Consider the following 24,778-nt stretch of genomic DNA (forward strand, 5'->3'; position numbering starts at 1 on the left):
ACATGGAAGTAGCTGGTATATCTTGGCATGTGCTGGAACCTGCTGGAAGGATTGGATGGTCAGGTGACCTGCTGTGCATGGCTGTGCATGACCTCATATGACCTGATCACCTGACTAGGCTGAGTAAGCAAGATGTTCTAGCAGGTTCCACCACAGAGGTATAAATATAAGGCCTACTCTGCCTGGGGACTGTCTCTTCAGACTTGGTCTCTTAGGATCATCCACAGGTACCTATACTGTAGATAGGTCTTAGTCATCAGGTCTACTCCACTTCCTTGTTGCCTGCTTAGACTCTTGGCACTCTTAGGTGAGCAGACTTAGTCAGCCTGTGTTGCCCTAACAGAGAGGTCTTCACTTGCCAAGTCCTCTTATCATAGTACTTGATTGCCTTTGGTCCATCTTCAAATCCATGATACCTTGTTGGGATCAAGATATCCCACAACCCTGATGGGAGTACAGCTTTATCCCAAAGCAGCTATATCAATAATATCCTGAAGCACTTTTGGATGGAGAATGCCAATCCAGTCTCAACACCACTGGATCTGAATGTCAAGCTTGAGAAGAATACTGGTGCAGCAGTTGATCAACAACAATATGCTACAGCAATTGGTTCTCTCATGTATGCAGCTATCAGCACTTGACCAGACATTGCCTATGCATGTCAGACACTGAGTCAGTACACAGCAAACTCTTTGGCTATGCACTGGACAGCAGTTAAGGATGTGTTATGGTACCTATCTGGAACACACAACTACTCTCTTGTATATGGTGGACCTGGTGAATACACTACAATGTTCACTACCTTTTCTGATGCAGATTGGGCATCTGATCAAGATGATTGAAAGTCTATATCTGGCAACTTGTTTCTTCTTGCTGGAGGCACTATCTCTTGGACCTCCAAGAAACAAACTTTAACTGCTCTTTCAACATGCAAAGCTGAATTCACAGCAGCCAACCTTGCCTCTTGTCACATAGTTTGGCTTCAACAACTTCTATCTAATCTTGGTTTCAGACAAACCAAGCCCAGCATTCTTTACTGTGATAATGAAGCTGCTATTGCTCTCTCTCTGGATCAACAGTTTCATGCAAGGACAAAGCATTTTGACATCCAGAACCATTTCTTTTGAGACAAGGTTGAGGACAAGACACTCATACTTGAGTATTGCCCAATGGCTGAGATGGTAGTGGATGTTCTGACAAAGGCTCTTACAAGGCACAAGTTCATAGGTTTTGTTTCTGACCTTGGCTTAGCTCTGGCCTGAGGGGGAGTGTTGGCATATAGTAGAGGGTGTGCATATCGACACACACCTACAGGTACTGTACAGTACCTGCTTACATAAGCTAGGGACCGGACGGATAGTGCAAACTTTTCGGTCCGGACTAATGCGTCTTGTTTACTACCATTACCTGCCTACACTCCTGGCCCTAATGATTCATGAACTAGTGAAAAGGTCAGCAGCTGTTTCGCCTGTGGTCTGTCCGTATGTTCTCTTTCATTGGGCTTGTGTTAGCACGGTATTTACTCCCCATTGATCGGACACGAGATCGCTAAACGATCGGTGCGATATCAAACAAGCTTTCTGAGAGATACAGTATTGCCCCTAAACCTCTAAAACGGGGAGTCGTTCACTGATCCATCGTTCTCTGAGCGCAAAACATACCCCCCCCTTTGCCGCCCTTGTACGGCCATGAAATGTACGTCACCCCCCAAATACTCTGCAATATTCAAGCTATCTTCGCAAGACTCGAAGGAATCCATCTGGGCTCCGGTTCGGAAGAAGGCTACCTTCCCATTCCATCCCTCCGCCTGTCGTCTCCTTATCACCCATCAACCCATCAACAAGTCATGTCGATCCTCTCATCTCACCGTGCCATACATCCAAACTCTAAGAAAGAACGAGCAAATACGAACACCGTTCTGCCAGATTGACTCGCCGAACATCTTTCTGACCCGCTTTCCGAACATCTATTCTACCTCACCGGGACTAGAGACCTTACATATTTGACCTGACCGATCTCCTGATAATCGTAAGTTCTGCACCGGCGTGGTTGACGGGATATGTGCGCCGGTGACTAACATACTACGATCCAGATTACTAGATTACTAGATTGTTAGTTCCAAGTACACGATGCTACATTTGCGGGATACAAGATGACAATAAGTAGACAGGACGAGAGCCAGATGGTGGTGACATGCACTGTACCTCCATACGAATTTGATTTCACTGGCTCACATCCCCGCCAACGTCTGCATTACCTGCACCTGTGCAAAGGTCAGCTCTCCCCATTCCACTACAATTTCACCAGCCGGACTGACCACCTGCGGCACTGCCGTCAAACCCACGCATGCAACTCCATACAAGACGAACGCCAAACTGCTAATCGCCGCCGCCCTCGGGTTCTCCCCCAGCAGAGCAGCAGTACTGATCGCGCTCGCTGTACAGCCCAGCACGATACCTATGGTTATATAGTCTTCTGGTTTCACCCTTAGGAGGCGGAGCAGGGAGGGTCCGGCAAGGGCACCGAGCACGCCGGTGAGGATACAGAAGATCACTGTTAGGCCGGGATCGCCGTGTAATGAGGCTTCGAGAGGAATCGCCATGGGGGTCGTTACCTGCTCGTGTCCCGTTAGCGGGGCATGAGCGGGGAAGAGGGAGGGCGCACGCTACGAGCCGCGAAGGCGAGGCCGCGGGACGGGGCCAGCTTTAGTGCCCGTCCCACGAGAGGGTAGATAAACAGGCTCAGCACGGCAAGGGGTATTGTTGTGCTGAACATCTCAAACGCATGACATTTCTGTTCCCTGTCAGATAGATGCATCCTCCATCAGAACTCGTATGTTGAACGTACCAGTTCCCCGCGATAGCGGTACATTGGGATTGCGAGACTGACGATACTCGCGTCTAGCATGGAGTATAACACGTCCCCCGCTCCAGGAGGTGCTACCTTCCCCCTCCGCGTAGGGTCAAAGAGCACCAAATACCTACTTCCGGTGCTGTACGCACCCAGGCTCTGCTGGATAGTCCAGCCTCTTACGGCTCCTAGTGCCCAGATCCCGAGCGCCGTGAGGAGGGAGCAGGTGAGGATCGGGTGGAGGAACCGACGGATACGGGCCGGGACGAGGAGGACTGAGAAGAGGAATGAGAGGACGTTCAGGGAGAGGAAGAGGGGGAGGGAAGGGCCGGGGGTGGTGTGCGGGGTCAAGTAGAAGAGGGGCAGGCCGAGGAGGAACATGAGACTATAGAAGAGGGTTGGGAGCCAGGGGGAGAGACGGGCGGCTAGTTGTTGTTCTGCTGTTGGAGGCACAGAGGGGAGTATATTATGGGAGAAGCTGGGCTTGGGAGCGTTGGGGTTGACGTTGGGGTGGGAGTTGGGAGTTGAGGGGACCAGCGTTGCTTGACTTTGACTCCTTGAGAGGGTGCGGGGAGTCCCCTCCCACCGATCCTGACGTAGGTCGTACATGCTCCCTTTCCTACTCCCGCTCAGGGGACTTTCAAGCGCAGCTTCGTCGGCTCCTAAGTCGGGGGTGGAGCGGGAGGGAACACCGTGATGTTTTCTTATCGCAGCAGCTGCAGGGCGGGGGAGAGTAGGAGTGCGGGATAGGGCAGGGGAGGGGGGGACAGGAGTTTCCGTGCGGCCTGGATTGGGAGATGGGAATGAACCGAGAGACATAGAGTGCTCTTCTTGTGCTCGGAAGGTGGAGAGTTCGTATGCCTCTCCCGACGTAGGCTCAGGAGGAGGAGAGTCGGGGATTGGGTCCCCGAGTCCTATCCCGTCGTCTGCGTCTTGGTCTGCTTTCTCGCGGGACTTGAACGGGGAGATGAAAGTGAGCAGGGTCACAATCGCCCATGCTGGCACTGAGATGAGCTCTCTTCTTGGTCCCGTGCCGCACAGTAGAGGAAGGAGGGACGCACCCAGAACAATAAACAGGAAAAAGCTGACAAAGAACAGGAGTACAATCTTGACCAACTCGATGCTCCCTATCGACACGGAGGACTCTTCCACGGGGAGCAGTACAAAACTCGGGCAGAAGAACATCTGCTCATGTCAGCATCAGCGGCTTGGATTTAGTGGAATGGGGAAGGACGCACGGAGATCCATTTCAGGAGGAAGTCACTGGCGGGCTCGAGGTATTGCAGGGGGATGTTGGTGCGTGCTCGACCGAGGGTAGCTGATGAGAGAAGGAGAAGAAAGAAGATGATGAGCATAGACATCACGCTTGCTGGAAAAGAGAATGGAAGTTTGGCTGGGTGGTGTTAGAAGTACGAAAGTAAGGAAGGGACGGGGTCATACAGGTGAAGAGATTTATGCACCAGATAAAGACGAGCATGCTGAGCACTACGAGCGGGATCTGAAGGAATTGCTTGATTAGTCGCTGGCGGGTTTGGGATATGGAGAGGGGGAGTGCGCGGCAGAAGAGGAGGATGCGAGCGAGGATGGAAGTGTCGGACATCGGTCGTTGAGTTGGTGATGAAGGGGGAACTGGGAGTGGAAGAGAGAGAGAGCGTGAGGACATGTTATCTGTTAGAGTGAGTATGGTGAATATCGAGTCATCAGAGTAAACTTACAAAATGTTTCTATTTATGCTGCTAACAGCTAATGCATTCCAGTCAAACGGTGTGAGACCCTGGTGGAGAGCGCCCGACATTGGCCGGTACATTACAGGGTCCGCTCATGTAAGCCTCCACCGGTGTAATAAGCGCTCGTCCGGCATTAGTGCTCAGTCCAACAGGAAACCAATGTTTACAATTCCAAAATGATACAGCCTCTATCTTCCATTACACGCCATCCTCTCACTACCACCCATAAGAACTCCTGATAACACTCAATCATCATCCGCAATTCTCTGCGCCCGTCTCTGTAACGCCGCAGCCAAATCCATCTGCCCTACAGCACCCGCAGGCTTCTTCACCTGCCCTGGCATAGGCGGGGGAGGGGGAGGCTTAGGGATACCTCCCGGTACGGGAGGCTTGGTCGCTACTGGAGGTGCACCTGGTTTAGGGGCAAGAGCGGGCTTGGGCTTGGTTGCTACAGGCGGACCGGGCGCTTTGGGCACTTTGGGCACTGTGGGCACTGTGGGCACTGTGGGTGCCGTTGGTGGCTTGACATGCTTTAACCCTCCGGTTGCTCCGTCTCGCCCTGCTGCGGCAGCTTTAATCGCCGCTGCCGCAGGGGTCATTCCCGATGGCTTGCCTAACCCTCCCCCTGCAGCAGCAGCCTTGATCGCCGCTGCTGCAGGATTCATCCCGCTCGGAAGTCCGTTCTGCGTAGGCATGGCCGGTGCAGGCGGGGGCTTGGGGGCAGCGGGGATATATGCTGCGACTGGAACTGCTTGAGGTGCTGCTGGAGGAGGGCGGCGAGCGGGCGCGGGCGGGGTAGGTGGGGCTTTTGACTTGGGAGGGACAAGTTCGAGGTAGTTGGACGGCGCCCAGCCTTCCTTGCCGTTGAGCTTGACGAGCCACCAGCCTGTCATGGATTAACAGATGTTGCTGTGATGTAGCATTAGGGACGCACCGTTGTCGTCCTTCTCCTCTACCTCGACCAAAGCGCCCTTCTTCAATGACATTTCCCCTTCTTGACCCGTAAAGTCGAACAGCGCCTTATACATCGGCACCTCTGGAGCGGTAGCCACAGGAGGAGGAGGCGGCGGGGGAGGCGGAGCCATCGAGTGTCGCTTGACAGCTGAAGTGCTTGCAGGCTGTGCAGCGGCACTGACAGCTACAGGTATGACAGGCTTGACAGATGCTATAGGAACACTGTGTCCAGGAAGCGCTTGTGGCTTGGGCTTTGATGTGGAGGATGGCTTCGACTGTTCAACATGTCAAAGGACAGCAAGTCACCAAATGCGGGGTACTCACCGAGGGGCCACCAGCCTTGAGCAACTTGCCGGACGTGATCGGACGTACTTGCCCTGGTTTGGGCTTGGGCAGAGGCCGGGGCACTGGAGATGAATCAGACCAGGTAACCTAGAATGGAAAGCATGCGCACCGCTATTGGTTGGTTCGCCAGTGGTAACAGAGACGGTTTGGCTCTTATAGGGATCACCACGCGAGTTTTCATCCTTCACGAACTTGATCACTCGTTTCTTGTCCTTCTTCTGGTTGTACTCGATGGTCGGACCGATGTGGACGTTCATGCTTCCATTGCTGAGCTTGACGAGATCGGCGACAAACTCGGTCTTCAGTACACATGTCATGAGAGGGTCGCCCTCATCCGAGATGGGGCCGTTGAGTGCCTGCAGAGACATAAACACCTCTCCACACAGCATTGCAGAGGCACGCACAAACCAGTCATCCCGCAGGTTCGACAGTGAGACGCTCTTTATCGTAACAAGTGGCATTTTCCGCTGCAACTGTACGACGGGTTGTCCGTCATGAGCGACAGCAGCAAGAATGTACACCGCCTTGTCAGTCTGAAGGATCGTCAGGAGTAAGCACTATCTAAAGTGGAGACTCTGCTTACAAGAACGAGGAATCGAGGAGTAAGCTTGCTAGTGCGCCCAAATTTGGAGATGAGAACTTCTGCACGACAGCTAAAGGCAACAGTCTCGCCAGCTGAGAGCTCTCAGCACATGATGAACAGAACCTGCAGATCGTACTCACATGCAAGACCGGCAGATCCTTTCAACATCAAGGGATCGGCTTTGCCTACATCAAGATAATCGCCCAAGAACTTCCTGCTTCCCAAAATGGACATTCGCCTCCTCTCCTTCCTTCCAGCCAAGATCGTGTTAGCATAATCTCGCGCCTGCGCGTAGACAATGGCCTCCTTGTTGTTCTTCCAGAAGCGCTGGATGCGGCGTGCACACTCGTTCTTGTAACGCCAGTAGTTGCGCCAGGCGCGCTGGATGCGGGCGGCCATGTTGTGCCAGTAGCGATCACGCATAGTCTCTAATGCGAACAGCTGAAAGGGGTGTCAGAGAAGGCGGAGTGAAAGGGGCTCCGAACGCACTGTCTCCGGGTTCTTGATGAATGCTTTCGTGACACCCATCTGCCACTCATCTTTCGCAATACCAGTATCAATTAAGATCTTCTCGCAACCTGATTTGGGATCTCCCTGCCAGATATAGTCACCAGCATAGCTAGTAGCCTTGCTCAACAGATAGAACCGTTCAACAACCTTCTCGAACGTATTTCTGTATGCGAAGCCCGCACGGCGCACGCGAATATTCTCCTGCAAACCGAGGTACTTGATTTGATGGAGCACGGCCTTGACATCATATTCTGACGAACTGCGATTCTGGTTCGGCTTGATCGTGCGAATGTAAGACGGCTGAGCACGCATCAGGTTCTCCACAAGGGCGCTGGCTGATGACTTGATCCTATCACCTGCTGTAGGAGGGCGCTTCTTGCTGTTAGGATCAGGGCGGTCGGGAAATATCGTGTGGAGGAAGGTGTTCCCACTCTTGTCCATGAGGTCCAGTATGTCTTTGACGAGCTGGTCCTTGTTCTTGTCTGTCATACCGGGGATGTTGTACATCACGTCTCCGGCGTAGTGGCGCACGAGGAACTTGTCTCCGCGAGACTCGAAGTGTTGGTTAGATGAGAGCACAGACAGGCGCTGAATGAACGACTGATCAGCAGCAGCGGGATCGGCGTGTGCAGTAGCGCATGCATCGTTGAGCGCGGCGAAGATTCCTGGCGGACGGCGTTCCTCGATCAGGTCGCAGACAACCTTATTGTTGAAGTACTTGATAGGGGTCCATTTGATCTGCTCACGTACGTACTCCTCTTGCTCGGTCTTAAGAGTCAGCTCGATGAAGATCTGCTGGAGCTTTTCGTTGACGTAGTTAATACAAAGCTGTTCGAACGAGTTATCTAACCGGGGGAAGCTTGTCAGATCTGGGCCATGCAGGAAACGGTCACGCACCTTCAAAGATTTCGAAACCGTAGATATCCAGTACACCGATCAGCTGTGAGTGGCTGGTCTGTGGTGCAAGAGAGACGTTGACACGCTGAACGATCCATTCGAACAGGTTGTTGTATAGCGCTTTAGATAATGCATCGCGTCCTGCACTCGCCTGAGCGGGGTTGAGAGGAACCTCGTATACAGAGCCTATATAGATGTCAGGATGGTACTGTTTTTTGGTGCATACACGTACCTCTCCGCCCACCCCTTTGAGTCTCCATGATCTTCTGGATAAGCACCTTCTCAACAGCAGCGCCCTCGCACTGCATCAAGTATCCGATGAAGTCTGTCACACCCTTATCAGCGATGCGCGCGTTGCCATCATCCATCTCCTCAAATTGAACATTCCCGAGCCAGAGAACGATTGCGAGAACGCGGAAGATTTCCGTCTGCTCTTGCTGCGAGAGTCCAATGACACCCATCGCTTTCTAGAGATAGGATGATCTGAGCGAATGTTCATACACGGTAACCGTGAGGTACATACAATAGTGTCTGCAAAATCCTTCACGTCATTAATGCCTTGTACATCGAGGCATTTACTTCGGCTGGTATAGACATACGACTCAGGCCCTTGCAAACCGAACATTTCTGAAAGAGCAGTAAATCTCCGGTCAATCGCTTGTCAATGCTAAACCGACCTCGTTGCTCATCGCTTGCTCCCTTCGTGAACTGATAGAAAATATGAAAATCACGCTCGTTATCGATCTGCCCAACAACTCGGCCCTTCTCCAGCAAGTAGTTTGTGATTTGCGCTCCGACAGGTTCTCCTCTCTCGTTGAACATGATCTCGAGATACTTTCCCTGTAATCAGGTTAGTATATGCGCCGCATATTACTGGATGGAAGGCACGCACATGTCGACTGCTGTTATTGTTCCTTAATGTCTTCGCACACCCGAAGCTCTCCAGCAACGGATTCGTAGCAAGAACCATCTCCTTAATCTCCCCAATCCGTTGTCCTCCATCCGCGCCCTCTCCTGTTCCAGAAACAGCGGCGATATATGCCATGATCTGCTTCGCTGCCTCGGTCTTGCCAGCGCCTGACTCGCCGGTGATGATCACGCATTGATTCTCCTTGTATGCGCTCATGTTGTAGTAGGCAGATTCGGCAATGGCGAAGACGTGAGGTGGCATCTCTAGCCGATTCTTGCCCTTGTACGACTGGAGGACATCCTTCGTATAGATACCCAAGTCTGGATACCCGTCAGAAACGGTAGATACGACAGCCACAAATTAAACATACCTCGGAATGGATTAACAGAGATCAGTACGGCACCAATATATGTGTAGATCTCGCCGTTTAGCCATCTCTTTTGTAGGTTCTCGTTCACGGCCTCATTCGAGATGGTCGTCAACAGGGTCATGTCGCTGACTCCTGTCTGCTTCTTCTTGAATCCTTCCTTCCAGTCTGCCTACAGATAGAATAAGCATGTGTTTCACCCACGAAGAAGGCCGAACATACCTTGACGAACTGCTGCCCAGCTGTCTTCTTCACGGGTTTCGCAACGGTTGGCGCGACGCCGCCCTTCTTCCCCGACTTCTTGCTAATCGCCTGTCCAACGATCAGAACCATTCCAACAACGACACACACACATACGCACCATGGTGAAGATCGATTAGCTTAATCGCAAAGGTATAAAATAGAGAACAAGAACAAGACAGAGGTTGCTGTGCTTACACTGGGCCGGAGTTGTGTGCCGACCGAGCGGGACCAGACGTCACTGTGTGTGTACATGTACCTTGGGCCCATTGATGGTGGCGATACATTCTTTGTTAAGACCACCATCTTGCCCTGTATGGGAATCAAGTGGCTGCGATGCTCTTCGATGACTAGATTTGATCCGGTCTTTCCCAGCTTTACTTTGGACTCGTTCTGCGTTCTTTGTGACGAGCAATGGATTAGGAGAAGCATTCAATGTAACCGCACGCCTGAGAGCGTTTGACTGGTGACATGTCACGTTTCAATCGTGTAACTTGTCAGAACAGCTTCTCACAACTCCCTTTCCTTGAGCATTCTTGTTGCTCGCTGAAGCTCCGTCGATGTTCAGGCTGTCGACACGTTCGAACCTCGGCATTTCAGGTCTCAAGACATCCCCATCTTCAGTTATAGGATCGTCTCCAGATCTTTCCCAGTCAACCCGTCGAAGCGCAAGACATGACACGAGCACGTCCCAACGGTCGAATCCAGTATGATCCATATTGTTTTTGATTTCGATCGCCTCCTTTGGTGTATTCTGTTTATTCAAGGCAGAGCGCGCCCAGTATACATTTGTTGTCACGCCCGGCGTTCCTCAGACGAGATCAGCCAGTCCTTCCTACATTGCATGTAGACGTCGCACTTGTGGAAGATGGCGGAAGCACCCCAGGAATTTATTTCGATAATTGAGCGTCACCACTGACGCTATTCAAGATGAAGTACACGATCCATTATCGAGGCAACGTTCAAGGCTACACCGTCTGATGAGCATAACACCATTCTAAATAGAGGTATTCAGTTTGCTCAGACCCCTGCAATAAGCTCTTGTCTCCGCGACGTCCGAACTGGATTACTTCTCTCAGTCCAAATATTCTTGTAGCTCAAGATCAGAAGGCTGCTGACCATTTGTAACAGACTTACCCCCTACTAACCCTGTACTACTTCAAAATTAATGGTTGAATCTAATAATATGCATTTCGATATCTCTTCCCCAGGCTGGGACAACTTTAGGCCGAGGGTCGGCATTGACCCTGGTCGACCCTCAGTCGGACCTCGCTCCGACTTTGATTCGGACCGTCCACCCACATGATATTGTCCACCTCATCCACTCAATGCCTACCTCTCTGCGTCCTCTTTCTGCAACGTCCATCTTGGTCAACGTCTGCCAATCAACAGTAACAAGAGATGTCGAAAGGTAACCAGATCCTGCACACCTTTGGCGAGCGCGACTTTGTTGGTGAGGCACTCTTCTCGCCCTGCAAGGACAGGATCAAGAAGATCGAGTACTTTCGCGTGCCGCCTCGCTGGATGTTCGTGCGTATTGAGAGCACTGGAGGGTATGTTGGGTGGGGTGAAGCGACGCTCGAGTGGTACGTCTTGCTTTCGACCTCCACTCACATCTCGCTCATTCTTCCAAGTCACGACGAGGCAGTAGAGGGTGCACTGTCGCATCTCATCCGTCTGTACACCGGATGGCCGACGGACAACATCGAAGATCTCTGGTGCGCTGCATTCGTCCATCATCGACCAGGCTGACACGTTCCCAGGCAAGCCGCGTACAGGACCGGCTTCTACCGCGGCGGGGAAGTACTCATGTCCGCGATCGCGGGCATTGACATCGCCCTGTGGGACCTCAAAGGCAAACGGCTCGGGGTACCGGTATGGAGTCTTCTGGGAGGACTCGTACGTGAGCGTGTTCAGGTCTATGTGCGGTTATATCTCAGTTTTATCCGAACCGTTCGTTAACTGTCACAAGTGCTGGATTGGGGGCGATCGCCCAGACGATGTCGCAGCGCAGGCAATTGAGAAGAAGCAGGCTGGCTTCAAGGCAGTCAAGATGAATGCAACAGAAGCTCTGGCGCGCCTCGACTCTCCCGCCAAGCTACAAGCGAGCGTTGACCGGCTCAAGGCAGTAAGAGCTCAGGGTTTGGATGCTGGGGTGGACTTTCATGGCCGTGTGCGAGGAACTACGACTACAAGCCTTCCTTCAATGACTGACACCCTTTTCAGGTTCACCGCCCGATGGCAAAGCAGCTAGCTACCCTGTTGGAACCACATGGACCGCTCTTCATTGAAGAGCCACTCCTTCCTGGCTTCATCCCGGAGATCGCTGCAATCGCTCGTCACACCAGTGTACCCATCGCCCTCGGCGAACGCCTCTTTACGCGGCAAGATTTCCGCCCCTACCTCGAGCAAGGCGCAGTCGACATCGTCCAGCCTGACGTAAGCCACGCGGGCGGAATCAGCGAGACGCGGAGGATCGCCATCCTTGCGGAGGCCTTTGACGTCGGGTTTGCGCCGCATTGCCCGAACGGACCTATCGCGCTGGCGGCGAGTATCGCGATGGATCTTACTGTTCCTAATGTGAGTACCGCGACACTCTCTTAAGTCGTACTTATGCTTATGCGCTGCGTAGTTCGTCATCCAGGAGATGTCCTGGAAGATCCACTATAACGTTGGTGCTGACCTCCTCACCTACGTCAAGAACCCCGACGTGTTCAAGGTCGTGGACGGGATGATCAAGGCCCCCCTCGGTTCCGGGCTAGGCGTCGAGATCGACGAAGAGCTGGTGAGGAAGGTGTCGAAGGATCATAAGCCTTGGGAGGGCAGTTTCTGGAGGGGAGACGACGGTGCTGTTTGGGAATGGTAGATAAGGGGCAATTAAATACGACTACGACTATAGCGACTGTATAAAGTACATCAATATGGATTCTATCAATACATACCACGCTTAAGCGCGTCCTGCGAGTTCCCGCTCCTTCTCGAACAGCACCTTCGCCATATCCGTAACAGACTTCTTCAACGGCGTCCACTCAATAGCAAAATCACGCTCAACCTTGGTCGTGTCTATTTCGTAATGTGCTGCTGGTTCCCGATATGGGCCCTTAGCAGCACGGGAAGCGTGCTCTGGGTATGCCTTTTTGAAGGGGTAGACGATGTCTTCGTTCCATGCACTTTCGCCAGCTACGAGATACCGCTGATTCTTAGCTTTGGGGTTGACGAGCGCGTCGGCGTGTAGCTGCGCCCTTCCCACCGTGAGCGTCAGCATCTATCCTCGGCCAGAGTAATTGGACTCATAAATCCCGGACGTCGACCAGGAGGGGCAACACAGTCGGCGGGATCACGCTTTCGCCCTTGGAAATCATGTTCCATACATATGCGGCCGACTTGTCAAGCGTTTCCAAGCTCTCTATCGGCTGCATCAGTGAGCCGAATATCCAGGGTGGGCAGAAAGTCGTTATCCCGAAATGGGGTTTATGCTGCTCCACGTACTCTCATGCAGCGCGTTCCGCAAACAACTTTGATGCGCGGTAGACGAACCGCGGGTCAGGAGAGCTGGCAGCTTCTTCCCATGTCACTGGGTTCCAGGTGTTCTCGGTGTAGACTAGCCCGGCTCCGAGCCGGTTGTTCATGTTACTGACGGCGGCCTGGCTGCTCGTGATGACGACGTGCTTGATAGCCGGACGCTGAGAGGCCACGCGCAGGATCGTGAGTGTTCTATCTACAGCTGGCTTCAAACAGTCTTTAACGTTGTCCCGGAAATCGAGCGTGAATGGAGACGCAGTATGGACGATATAGTCCACGTCGGCGGTCTCTTCCAGGAAGGCGAATTCGTCTGTAAGGTCGGAAATAACGCAAAAGTGAAGGTTGTTTCCATGCTGAGGATACTGGCGGAGGAAGGCGTCTGCTTTTTCTTGGGAGGTCTGCTCACCATTAGTGGGGGCTGAAGCGCTACAAGCAAATAGAGAGACGCACCACAACACCTTTGACTCTGAAGCCTCGGGCAAGCAGTTCCAGCACAACGGCAGCTCCAAGAAACCCGTTAGCGCCCGTGACAAGAACCGTAGTTTCCAGATTCATGTTCTCGCTGCGGGAAATCCAGTTTTTTTCTCGCAGGAGTCTGGTCCGTCCATACTTATACATTTCCAGCCGCAGTCGCTGGCCGGTCATCCGGGCTACCAGACACAGCATGCAACTCCTTGTCAGAGATTAGAGAGCCGAGGATGGGCAAATGCTCAAAGGCATCAGCGCAGTTGTCAGATCCTGGAGGGGGCTGCCGAGCTCATGAGTGTACCACCTAGCCGTCCCCCGTTTGGGGAAAGGAGATGTAATTTCGGAGATAAGCAGTGCGAAAGCATCAAACTCTGATTCCAATAAGGTCATTATCGGCTTTGATATAACAGGATATTGAATCGGCTGGATCGTCCCACGAGGTGGAGCGTGGGGGGTTCATGAGCCCTCCGAAAGGTAGGGGGATGGACATTTGTGTGAGATGGAGATTCGCACACAGGTGGACAGGCGGATGACAAAGCGCATTCTACTAACGTTGTCAAGGGTGGTATTCCCGTGCCCACCATGGGTATGCATAGATGGATTTGTCAAGAGAGAAAAGCTAGCGTCGTCAGACCTGTATTCTTCCCCTTGGTACTGCCTGCGTAGATGTTGTCAGCCGAGGAGTTGCGTACTAGTACTGGTGTAGAGAAGGGGAAGTTGAAGAGCGGTGTGAGAAGGATTTCCCGTGACAAATTCCGCTGACTGGTCAGGGTCTTCTCAGAAATTCGGCACCGCGTCAACCGCGTGCCACGTGAGGTCAACAATCAACGGAAAACGGACCGTCCTCCCCATCTCCCGTCTTCATTCTGTACAGTACAGCAACGATGAAAGCGCACAGCGGCGACCTATACCCCATGTCTATGTCCGCCTCACCATCAATGCTCCTCACCGCTCTGCTGGGATTCATCATCTCCGGCATACTTATCGTCGTGCGACGACATGACTGGAATCGGAAAAAGAGTGTCAAGTTTGAGTGGGCTGCTCCTGAGGTGCGTTTGCGAGCCTACCCTATGCGTATGCGTGTGATGCGTGGGAGTGGGAGGCTGGTGGGATGGGAGCCGTGGCTGACGGAGAACAGCAATCGTTTTTGAACTACGAAGGGACGACCATCCTGAACCCCACTCTGAAGAGTCATCTTGAGGACCCAGCTCTCCTGCCTGCAGAGCACGAACCTGGGGTAGAGTACATGTACGCCCCCCCGCGTCCCTCCCTCCCTCCCACCCTCCATCCGTCTCCCCTACTAACGACGGGAAACGACAGAACCTGCTTCGACCCCTCCACCTCCCTACACATCAGCACCCTCCCCTCACTCAACCAACTCCAAATAGCAGAACGTATCTCCCTCGCCCGGGAGTCCCAGCGCACCTGGTCACAGAGCACGTTCGACCAAAGACGGAGAGTGATGCGGAGCTTGCTTGCTTGGGTGTTGGAGAATAGCGAGGGGATCGCTAGGGTCGCGTGTCGTGATACGGGCAAGACGAGTGCGTGATCCGAGGGAAGCGAAGCAATGTGGGCTGATGGATGCCCCCGGCGCCGGGGGGAACAGTGATCGACGCTGCTTTTGGGGAGATCCTGACTACGTGCGCTAAGCTGGAATGGGTAATCAAGTATGGGGAAAAGGAGCTGCGGCCGTCGAGGAGACGTGTTCCCCTGCTGTTGATGCACAAAAAGGCCCATGTGGGTACTTGCATTCCCGAGTGCGTGTGTATGCTCAACTCTGCAGGTCTATTACGAGCCGAAAGGGGTTGTCGCCGCTGTCGTTTCCTGGAACTATCGTGCGCCCTCTCTTTCCCCTCTCCAGCTTCTGGTCAGCCTACTGACCCCGCAGGGCACAGCGATCCACAACGCCCTAGGACCAATCATCGCCGCTCTCTTCGCAGGCAACGCCATCCTACTCAAAGCGAGCGAGCAAGTCGCCTGGTCCTCAACCTGGGTGATCGGTGCCGTCCGTCAATGCCTACAAGCGTGCGGGCACGATCCGGATGTCGTACAGCTCGTGCTCGCCTATCCGGAAACGGTGGAGACGCTTACCCGGAGTCCGGTCGTGAGGCATATTACGTTTATAGGGAGTGAGGAGGTGGGAAGGAAGGTGCTGATCGCTGCTGCGGATAACTTGACACCTGTGACTTTGGAACTTGGAGGTGCGCGTCTTCCCCGTACGTATGCTGGTACGAAGGGATTAATAGGAAATAGGAAAGGACGCGGCGATCCTCCTCCCTAGTGCGGACCTGAAAGCGTTCAGCTCCCACTGGATGCGTGGTGTCTTGTGCGTCTCCCTTCCCCCCTTCCCCTCTTGCACCCACTAATCACACCACAGCCAATCCATGGGCCAAAACTGTATCGGTATCGAACGCTTCATCGTCCACTCAAGCATCTACGACCAGTTCCTCTCGCTCATGCTAGATCGAGTCCGCAAGCTGCGTATGGGGAGCGTGCTCAACTCGACCCCCGAAGGCTGGGTATCGACCATTGATGTCGGTTCTCTCATCTCGCACGCGCATGCTGAGCGTATAGCCCGCATAGTGGCTCGCGCAAGGGAAGAAGGCGCGGAGGTCCTCACTGGGGGGAACGTCGTTTCCCACCCTTACGCACCAGGAGGGGCATGGTTCGAGCCTACAGTGATCGCCAACGTTACGGAAGAGATGGATATCGCTAGACTGGAAGTGTTCGGCCCTGTGATGGTAGTGATGAGGTATGAGGGTGGGTGGGAGGAGGCGGTGAGGTTGGCGAACGGGTGTACGTATGGACTGGGAGCGAGCGTCTTTGGGAACGATAGGAGGGAATGTGAGAGGGTGGTGAGGGCGTTGAGGTGCGGGATGGTCGCTGTGAATGATTTCGGGGTGTTCTACGTGCGTGCATTGCGCTACGCTCTGTTACCTGGCTGACTTGTTTACTTGTTGGCAGCTGAATCAAGACCTTCCCTTCGGAGGAGTGAAATCAAGCGGATTCGGCCGTTTCTCCGGTCCAGAAGGTCTTCAATCCCTATGCGACCCCAAATCCGTAATCCAAGACCGGTACTTCTCCTGGATCAGGACGCCTATCCCTCGGGCGGTGGACTATCCCATTAGGAGTCTGGTCAGCAGCTGGGAGTTTGTGGCTGGGTTGGGGGAGGCGGTTTGGGGTGAAGGGTGGGCTGAGAGGGTGGGAGGGGTGTGGAGGTTGGTTAAGGCTTAGGGGTCGTGAGCAGGAGGGAGGGTATCGAGCGATTGGAAGTGTGACTAGGTAAGGAGTGCGTCACCGTTTCGTGTCAAGTGAAGTGAAATGGCGGTATGGACGGTCATGCTAAGAAGTAGAAGTTCGCGTGGAAGTGGAAGGGAAGGTTTGGTGGAAGTGTGTATGACGACAATGACGTCTAATATTTTGGATGTTATTGGTGATCGGGTACTGTCCATCGGTGCATTGAGACATTAGTACTCGTACTGATTATTGGGATTACCGTTCGTGTATATACCCTTCTCTGTTACGTGGATAAGATAGAACCCATTCACTCACTTCACTCACGCACACCACCAACATGCCGGGTCAAATCGGGCACAACAACAGATTGCCTCCGTGAGTTACACAAGCAGTGACGTCATGGGATCACGAACTTCTGCCATGAGTGTCTCTGCGTTTCCCTCAAATTTTGCCTATCAACACAGGCACTGGGAAAAGGCAGGGTAGCAGCCTAGAAGGGAAGGGAGGGAGGGACCCTCGATTTCCCACCTGCGCTCGAGGTATAGGATCGAAATTCGGATCGGATTGTACTCGGTCAGCAGTTCATGAAGTGCGGTGCGGCTCGGCACCACTGGGTTTCCCTTTCTGGCAGCTGGGGGGATGGGATGGGGTCGTTGCTGGCAACTAGAGACGGCCGGGTGCCGCTATCGGCCGCGAGGAAGGTGGATGCCGTTGGCTTACATACCGGGGGTTGCGGCTACTGGAGGGTACGTGATGTGCTGGTTCTGGAAGAAGAAGTAGGGAGAGGGAAGCGGGAAGGTGGGAAGGTGGAAATATGGGAGTTCGAAGATGGGGCGATTATTAATGGGAGTGGGAAGGGGGGAGAACGGGGATTGAGGGGAGATGAGAGGGTGTAAAGGATGGCAGGGATGGATGTCATCATACACCTTTTGTCAGTGTGAGAAAGGACGTCACTGTTCATGTCTGTTAATCCGCTTCCCTGACTGATCGAGGGATCGAAGTTTTGATGAGACTTGTCGATGTGAGACAGTCACTCATTCTCTTCCTTCATTACCGAATTAGGGCACCGATCGGGTCATTCAACGGCAAGGGGGGAGGCGATGGGGGGGTATAAAGAGGCAGCAGCGCCCCCAGTTTCATTCGTCACTCATCTCTCTTTCCTCCCCCCTCACACACACCCAATGGCACCCATCTCAACCGCATCAATGACAGGCACAAACGGTCTCCTTCTCCCTCAGGCACAGGGAATGCCCAGCAAGCCCCCTACATCAGTCATCCCTTCCAACCCTCCAAAACAGACCACTCTCTCCCTAGGCGAGCTCCCTCCTCGTCCACAGCACTTCACCCACTCTCCAGGTAAACAACCCCGCACTCCCTCCCGTATCGACCCTAACAACCCTCCCTGGCCCGCTTACCGCGGGTACCACGAGTTCTCCTTTGCCCACGCGACGATGGGCCACCGCTTGCCTACCATACTCGGCAAGGCGATCGACGACGTCGTGCGTACCCTCAATGAGCAGAGTGACGAGGACCGCATCGTCGATCTCGTCGAGGCTATATCGAGGATGCAGGATCTGATGGTCGACCTGACTGGAAACACGAAGCTGCGCCCGATAATCGATGATGGAGAAGGAGATATCCCTCTCTGGAATAAGGAGATCGCACAGTTCTTCCAGGGGAAGGATTTCATGAATGCTCCATGGCTGTTTGCGGAGGCGTACAAGTATAGGAGGCTGCATGAGTGCTTCAGTATAAGCAAGTACTGGAAGGAGTACGATGTGTTCTTTCGCCAGAAGGTGAGTGCATCTGCTTGCGGGTGTGTATGGGCAACTGACACGAATGCTAGTGCGACACGTTCTCCCGCTCGAGCAAGGCCGTGTTTGAGCTCTCCACAAGGTTTGCTAAGCCTTGGGAAACGCCGGCGAAGGGCTTGGACGAGGCAAAGCAGACGGAAGCGGTCCGCTTGATGTTCCATGAGCTTACCCAGGTCTGCCTCTGGGGGAACTCGACCGACCTTTCTTTGCTTATTAACGTGAGCCCTGCGCGTATTCGCATGTATGAGCCTTGCTAACCTCTTCACCCAACAGATGACCGAAGAGGACATCAAGAAGCTCCAGTCTACAGGTGGGGACCATCTCGCCGCCACGGAGAAGAACATCCTCGGGAACGACCTTCCCCGACTATGGGAGACCGTCAAGCGGATCGGAGCCAAGCCCGACGGCCGCATCGATTTCGTACTCGACAATGCCGGGTTCGAGCTGTACTGCGACTGTGTCTACGCTGACTGGCTCATCCAGTCCGGCCTGGCGAAACAGATCCGGTTCCACGGAAAGCGCTTTGCCTGGTTCGTCAGTGACGTCACGCGCAAAGACTGGGACTGGTTGTTGAATACTATGATCTATGGCCAGCTGTTCCCCGAAGCGTCAGACGAGGAGATGGACACTCTCCGCCTGCTTGGTAACCGGTGGAAGCAGTACGAGAGAGACGGGAAATGGATATACGAGCAACACCCGTTTTGGTGCACGGGCTACACCTACTGGGACCTGGCGACCGAGGCGCCGGACGTATTCCTCCATCTGTCAAAATCGGATCTCGTTATCTTCAAAGGAGACCTGAACCACCGCAAGCTGACATACGACTGCGAGGCTCCTCCAGCCACTCCCTTCCCGATTGCTATAGGTCCTATGGCCTCTCTACCAGGAGCACCGCCTGTCTGTTCACTGCGCACGATCAAGAGCGATGTTGTTGTGGGCATTCCGGAAGAGGTTGCGGATAGGCTGAATAGGGACGAGGACGGGTGGAAAATTAGTGGCAAGTATGCGGTTGTGCTCTTGTCGGACGGGAGACCGGGGGAGAAGGTGATGTTTGGAGCGCTGGGGAGGGGGGCGTTCCAATATTAGCTGGATGCAGTCAGGGAGCTCATAGCTGAAAATTGTACGTATATGCGTGCATATGCGTACTTCCGTCATGTCCTGTGATACCTACTCTTGTCTTCTCTTGTCCCCCTCGTCTCTCTCACCCGCCCTTTATCCGCGTTGTAGCCCCTTCCCTCAAAAGAATTCCCTCAAAGAGGAAGTATGCGGGAAAATGTAGCATAGCTTTGTAGCATGTTGCAACAGAACGCGTCGTATTGCTACATGTTTTCTTGGGATGGAATTATTTATTTATTGTCCCCAACTAGGTGATACGTGTGCATAGACTTGCCAGACAAAAGTTAGGCGCTAGCGGTCTAAGGAATATATACACGCACCGAATGACGGTCAGTCGTCCCTGTACTTACCGCTCCTCTTTCTCTCTCTTGTTTCTCTCGGCATGGCTCCCAATCCCCTCTTCAAACCACCACCCCCCAGGCACCTACCACACCAGACAAGGGAATCGCGAACACCACCTCGAACTCCAAATTCACACGTTCAACGTTTAGGTTGAAGGCAAGCGAGGTCATGTTCGAGTCCATCCGTCTCCTGCTCATCCCGAACGAACGTATGGAGTCGACCTTACCCTTGCCCGAATGCGTAGCTGCATTGGTAGAGCAGCTGTCGGATAGTCATCCATTTCTCAGAGGTAAGGAATGGGACCTTCCACGCTTACTAGTTACGGAAGGTGGGACATCGATTGTGGGCAGGGAAGTTTTTGAAGCTTATGTCGCTCTACACGCGGTGGTCGTCCAGACCTGTGAGAGGTGGCCAGGAAGCTCAGAGGGGCGACCTCTGCTCCGGCCGAAAAATACCAACTCCACCCTGAAGGACTCAACCAGACCTGATGGAGGGAATCCGAAGGACGGGGACAGGTCTCTCATGATCGACTGGGACGGGGAGCGGTACGTGTGGGTCGACCTGTTTTCGGCGTACGACAAGAATGCGAATGTGAAGGATCTGGGTGGGCTCATGGGTATCAAGGTGCGCCGAACTGGGTTCACCGGTTTCCCAATTGAACGTCTGACATGTTGTCCAGAACACCAAGCAAATCATCTGGGACCTGCAACATATGTTGTGGGAGAATGTCAATCGTCGGTTCGCGGTCGGTATGACCATTGAGCAAACAGAAGCGCGTCTGTGGGTAGCGACTCGCTCCGCGATGCTCGTCAGCATGGGGTTTGACACGCAGATGGTGCGTACTTGTCGCACAACGCGCGAACGTAGCGTTGATTGCAAATACAGGAACGCAAACGCCTATTCCGGACATTTGCCTTCTTCGCGTTCGCGGATCAAACCGCACTCGGTCTGGACCCAACAATGAGAATGCCGAAAGGCGCAGACTTCTTCCTCGTCAACATTGACGGGAAGCGGTATCAAGTTCGGAAAAGGCCAATCGCGGATCACCGAGCGCGCGCGCTGCACGGGAGTGCGTGTCGTGTCTATGAAGCATGGCTCGTCAATGACGACGCCAATCGGCCGCCAAAAACCGATGTCACTGATCTGGAGCGGGCTAAGAGGGTGGCGATCAAAGAGGTTTGGCGATCTACGATCGGGCGATGAAGGCGATCAAGGAGATCGAGAAGAGCAGACCCGAAAAATTGAAGCTGCGCCCTGGCGAGAACGCTGAGAACTACTTCGTCAACATCAGCGGTGATGAAGAAGTGATGGTCAATGGAGTCCGTGATGATACAGCAGGGATCATGGGTGGTAAACAGTTTCCGAAAGGAACAGTTTGGATCAAGACGGCACGTGGGGCGCAGACGGGAACGGACGACACGACCGGAACGTTAAGTCCCATTGTGCAAAATTCCGACGGGGGTGAAGGCAGGAAGGAAATGTCGTTGAAAGGGAAGAGCAGGGAAGTACCAGTCAGTCAGCACATCCCAACACATCAAGTCACCCTAACGGGACGTACCGCGTCAGCTGCCACAAAGGCACCGAACCCGTACAATCTGCGCCAAATCCACCACCGTGTCCATTATCGAACAGTGATGGACAACATTGGAGAACCGTTGCACCACATCGCGAGGTTAGATATCGCATTCAAAGCGCTGGCTGATGTCGTCCAGGGTCGGTGTCGTCTTTGCAGGATTGCTTCATTTGTGGCTGATATGCTTTGCAGCATGCAAAATGATGTGCATTGCCGGCTTCAACCATCGTGATCTATCTGCAGGCAATATCATCGTTGATGCAAAGGAGGAACGAGGGCGGCTCAGTGATCTGGAATTTGCGAAGATTCATACGAGTGACGGAGCTGGGCACCATGTGCGGACTGTACGTGCCGTTCGCAGCGTCTTTATGCATCAGGCTTGTTAATCCCTTGACATCGCAGGGGACTCCCGATTTTATGGCGGTGGAGGTGCTCCGTGGCTTTTATATGTTCGACCCCAATGAACCCGAGGATGGGGACAAGGACTTTCCATTGCGCCATAACGCTGGTCATGATCTCGAGTCAATCTTTTGGATCGCTATCTTCATGTTGTACAACTCGGAGGTGGACGACGAGGACCCCGGGAAGCACGCCATGGAGCAAAGGAAGAGACGAGATGAAATCTTCTCTAAATACCGAAGGGTGGCCTTCGGTGCAGGCAACCAGCTCTGCTACAAAATGGCTGAACATTTCGATGGTCCTGGTCGCAGATCAATCATGTATTTGTTGGATATGCAAAATTCGCTGATAGACGCGTACCAGACATTTGAAGCAGCTCTGAGCGACACGGATCGCGGGAAGGAACGCAACACAGAGTTTCTTGAGGTACACGACGAGTTTGGGAAACCATTGATAGAAATGAGCAAACTTTTCAAGGGGAAGAAGTGCGAAAGAGTGGACGATATTCTCCGGGCGAACCAACGCAAACTAAAGCCGACGGAATTGAACCACGAGGTAGGTACAGTAGTTAGTCCAGGTGACTTATGACACACCTGAACCACTCTATGCAATTCTCTGCATATATCAAACACGATATCTGAAATAACTATACCCTACCTACAAATGCACTGGAATCGAGGGCCAGTTAACAATCCTCCCCACCTCTTGAACGGATGTTGGGTGGAGTGAGCCAGGGTTATGGCATATCAACCTAGCCCAGTGACGAACAGACGGCGAGATGTTGTCTTTTGACACCTTGACGTAGTGAACACCTTTTGCAGTAGGCGTGCCGGTCAAAGAGGTGTCTGTGGCAAGTCGGGCAGGCATGGTGAATACGGCGGTGAGGGAGTAATGAGAAGCCAAGCGGTTGCACTGCTTCGCGTCGCGTCCTTCTGCACCAGACCCCCCTAACTTTTAACAGGGTCCATTAGGACCCTTTTCCTCGCGTGCCCAAAATCCAGCAGAGGGGTATGCTGCAGCCAATGTTGCACCACTCATGCAGGATGTTGGGTGAAAACAGCCAATATTGCATGTCAATGATGCATGGGTCATTCAAACAAAATATATCAGGCTTTCAAGACTTGTTGGCAGCCAGCATACATGTGTTCCAACAGTCCTGCACCTGCAGCACAACCCAAGTTAATGCACTTCCTTTACCACATATGCTGCAGTGGTCAATGACAAATGCTGTGGTAGGGCACTGCCACAACGGTGGAAGCATTTTCCGTGCCAGGGTCTGCAGAAGCTCTTTGTAAATTGCTTCCTTGGACCCTTGGATAGAGGTGCAGCAGCAACAACCACACCAGTGTTGCAGTGTCTGATCCTTTGCACTGAATACAACTGCAGGTACATAGAGGAATGTCTAGACATCCTATTGGCTTCCATACCAATCACATACTTGTAAGTGCTGTCATGCTGCAGTTATTGTGGTGAAAGATTATTAGCCAAGCATGGACATGTGTTGCAGGGTTCTATGCCACAGCTGGCTGGTGGCATGATGCAGCACATAACCAAATATGGCTGCAGCCACCTTGGGGGAGCATCACCCTTCAATTCCAAGATTTCAATACCAACTGTTCTTGCACAGCAGCAGCTATGGAGGCAATGCCACACTGGCCCTGCAGAAAGAAGTGCCATGGCTATGCATGTCACAGGGAGGCTGCAGTGTAGTACAGCATGCAAACCAATTGCAGCTGCAGCCCCCTTTGGGCATCCATGGCTCTGCAACCTGAACTTCTCAAGCCCAGTCTGATCCTTGTCTCTCTGCCAGCTGCAGCTTCCAGTGAAATACAGTACTTGGCAAGCACAACCTAATGCAGCAGCTACACATATGGCAGGCAGGCTGCAGCATGGTGCAGCATGCAAACCAATTGCAGCTGCAGCCCCCTTTGGGCATCCATGGCTCTGCCACCTGAACTTCTCAAGCCCAGTCTGATCCTTGTCTCTTTCCCAGCTGCAGCTTCCAATGGAATACAGTACTTGGCAAGCACAACCCAATGCAGCAGCTACACATATGACAGGCAGGCTGCAGCATGGTGCAGCACACAAATCAAGTGCAGCTGCAATTGAACAAAATCCAGGTGCAGCCTCCATGGGGCTTGTCCAGCATCACAATGATCCATTTCAAATTTTCACTGTCATATTTAACTTGTCCAGGGCCAACACTTCAAGCATGTTTTGAGCTTGAAGAGGCTGCTCATGATGCATGGGACTTGCAATGATTCAAGTAGCAGGGCCCAAACATATGGGACACCCCCTGGACCTTGCTGCAGCATCCACCAAAAACACAGCTACATCTGGCATGGGGGATGCTTGGCACTTATATTGACATCAGTCCAGAGCAGGATGCACTTCTTCTTTTGACATGCAGTTGGTGAACCAATGGTCTTGCCATGGTTGACATGCCATTGCAGCCACAGGTGGGGCAGGGATGCTGCAGCACATGGCCAAAATATGGTCAGCCATTCCAAGGAAAGTGTGCCCATCATGCAGCCATCCATTGCAGTCTTCTATTCAAATTCTGTCCCCTGTGTTCTTAGAACTTGTGGATATGTAGTGCTGTCCATGTGGAAGACAACATTGCTGCAATGCGTGTGATTGTTTGGCTGCTGGATTGTCCATACTAGTAAAATGGGGTTTCAGTGACCACAGGCAGTGTGGAGCATCAGGATCTACCTCTATGTTGGCTGGGCATTTGTGTGGATTAATGGAAAAGATGGTGCTGAATGAACCTACTTCACCAGGAACTGGGAGGCTGCAGCAACCTGCTGCAGTGTTCAAGTGAGGAGTGATTCAATTCTGATGGCACAGCAGATGAAAGTACCTGTCAGGGCACCAGCTCATTGCTTGGTCAGGAGACATGACTAAGCCTTTATGACATGGAA

At 53.0% G+C, this 24,778-nt stretch overlaps 7 protein-coding genes across 7 annotated transcripts; 4 read left to right on the forward strand and 3 right to left on the reverse strand.

Moving 5' to 3' along the window:
- Positions 1-2,152: 2,152 nt before the first annotated feature.
- Positions 2,153-4,450, reverse strand: DACRYDRAFT_115857 (uncharacterized protein; the record flags this gene model as incomplete). Its single annotated transcript, XM_040770086.1, has 7 exons — positions 2,153-2,263; positions 2,318-2,614; positions 2,665-2,793; positions 2,848-3,848; positions 3,912-4,035; positions 4,089-4,243; positions 4,291-4,450. 7 exons carry the CDS (start codon positions 4,448-4,450, stop codon positions 2,231-2,233), a joined length of 1,899 nt encoding a protein of 632 aa, XP_040629774.1. The 3' UTR covers positions 2,153-2,230.
- Positions 4,451-4,723: 273 nt separating this feature from the next.
- DACRYDRAFT_21837 (uncharacterized protein) lies at positions 4,724-9,605 on the reverse strand. Its single transcript, XM_040772562.1, has 16 exons — positions 9,505-9,605; positions 9,366-9,455; positions 9,147-9,315; positions 8,759-9,096; positions 8,544-8,706; positions 8,390-8,493; positions 8,099-8,333; positions 7,867-8,052; positions 6,949-7,814; positions 6,600-6,900; positions 6,460-6,551; positions 6,281-6,409; positions 5,986-6,232; positions 5,856-5,938; positions 5,512-5,806; positions 4,724-5,463 (listed from the first exon to the last, which is right to left on the reverse strand). The coding sequence occupies exons 1-16, from the start codon at positions 9,505-9,507 to the stop codon at positions 4,823-4,825; spliced, it is 3,942 nt and encodes a 1,313-aa protein (XP_040629775.1). The 5' UTR covers positions 9,508-9,605; the 3' UTR covers positions 4,724-4,822.
- A 1,106-nt stretch (positions 9,606-10,711) lies between these two features.
- DACRYDRAFT_94536 (galactonate dehydratase) lies at positions 10,712-12,249 on the forward strand (the record flags this gene model as incomplete). Its single annotated transcript, XM_040777230.1, has 7 exons — positions 10,712-10,774; positions 10,863-10,969; positions 11,018-11,101; positions 11,147-11,306; positions 11,356-11,556; positions 11,610-11,963; positions 12,016-12,249. The coding sequence occupies 7 exons, from the start codon at positions 10,712-10,714 to the stop codon at positions 12,247-12,249; spliced, it is 1,203 nt and encodes a 400-aa protein (XP_040629776.1).
- Positions 12,250-12,330: 81 nt separating this feature from the next.
- Positions 12,331-13,460, reverse strand: DACRYDRAFT_88566 (NADP-binding protein; the record flags this gene model as incomplete). The annotated part of the gene is made up of 4 exons (XM_040776864.1): positions 12,331-12,648; positions 12,689-12,871; positions 12,917-13,303; positions 13,356-13,460. 4 exons carry the CDS (start codon positions 13,458-13,460, stop codon positions 12,331-12,333), a joined length of 993 nt encoding a protein of 330 aa, XP_040629777.1.
- Positions 13,461-14,266: 806 nt separating this feature from the next.
- On the forward strand, positions 14,267-16,837 carry DACRYDRAFT_21838 (meiotic sister-chromatid recombination aldehyde dehydrogenase). The gene is made up of 9 exons (XM_040772563.1): positions 14,267-14,422; positions 14,512-14,621; positions 14,694-14,914; positions 14,980-15,110; positions 15,157-15,208; positions 15,269-15,574; positions 15,627-15,699; positions 15,751-16,282; positions 16,338-16,837. The coding sequence occupies exons 1-9, from the start codon at positions 14,288-14,290 to the stop codon at positions 16,605-16,607; spliced, it is 1,830 nt and encodes a 609-aa protein (XP_040629778.1). The 5' UTR covers positions 14,267-14,287; the 3' UTR covers positions 16,608-16,837.
- Positions 16,838-17,857: 1,020 nt separating this feature from the next.
- DACRYDRAFT_78805 (DUF89-domain-containing protein) lies at positions 17,858-19,776 on the forward strand (the record flags this gene model as incomplete). Its single annotated transcript, XM_040776361.1, has 3 exons — positions 17,858-18,406; positions 18,457-18,642; positions 18,698-19,776. The coding sequence occupies 3 exons, from the start codon at positions 17,858-17,860 to the stop codon at positions 19,508-19,510; spliced, it is 1,548 nt and encodes a 515-aa protein (XP_040629779.1). The 3' UTR covers positions 19,511-19,776.
- A 274-nt stretch (positions 19,777-20,050) lies between these two features.
- DACRYDRAFT_106971 (uncharacterized protein) lies at positions 20,051-22,908 on the forward strand (the record flags this gene model as incomplete). Its single annotated transcript, XM_040768361.1, has 7 exons — positions 20,051-20,506; positions 20,562-20,717; positions 20,768-20,951; positions 21,041-21,595; positions 21,648-21,799; positions 21,858-22,409; positions 22,816-22,908. 7 exons carry the CDS (start codon positions 20,051-20,053, stop codon positions 22,906-22,908), a joined length of 2,148 nt encoding a protein of 715 aa, XP_040629780.1.
- Positions 22,909-24,778: the final 1,870 nt, after the last annotated feature.

The sequence above is a fragment of the Dacryopinax primogenitus genome, assembly GCF_000292625.1.
Source record: "Dacryopinax primogenitus strain DJM-731 SS1 chromosome Unknown DACRYscaffold_7, whole genome shotgun sequence".
Lineage (NCBI taxonomy): Eukaryota > Fungi > Basidiomycota > Dacrymycetes > Dacrymycetales > Dacrymycetaceae > Dacryopinax > Dacryopinax primogenitus.

Excerpts from the sequence above, each read along its gene's own strand:
- DACRYDRAFT_21838 (XM_040772563.1), top strand. The coding sequence starts at position 14,288 with ATGTCTATGTCCGCCTCACCATCAATGCTCCTCACCGCTCTGCTGGGA. Across the intron at positions 15,111-15,156 it reads TGATGCACAAAAAGGCCCAT|GTCTATTACGAGCCGAAAGG; the intron begins GTGGGTACTTGC and ends TCAACTCTGCAG. Across the intron at positions 15,575-15,626 it reads TGTGACTTTGGAACTTGGAG|GAAAGGACGCGGCGATCCTC; the intron begins GTGCGCGTCTTC and ends AATAGGAAATAG.
- DACRYDRAFT_21837 (XM_040772562.1), bottom strand. Across the intron at positions 8,053-8,098 it reads TCAAAGGGGTGGGCGGAGAG|GCTCTGTATACGAGGTTCCT; the intron begins GTACGTGTATGC and ends ACATCTATATAG. Across the intron at positions 6,410-6,459 it reads CTCCTCGATTCCTCGTTCTT|ACTGACAAGGCGGTGTACAT; the intron begins GTAAGCAGAGTC and ends ACGATCCTTCAG.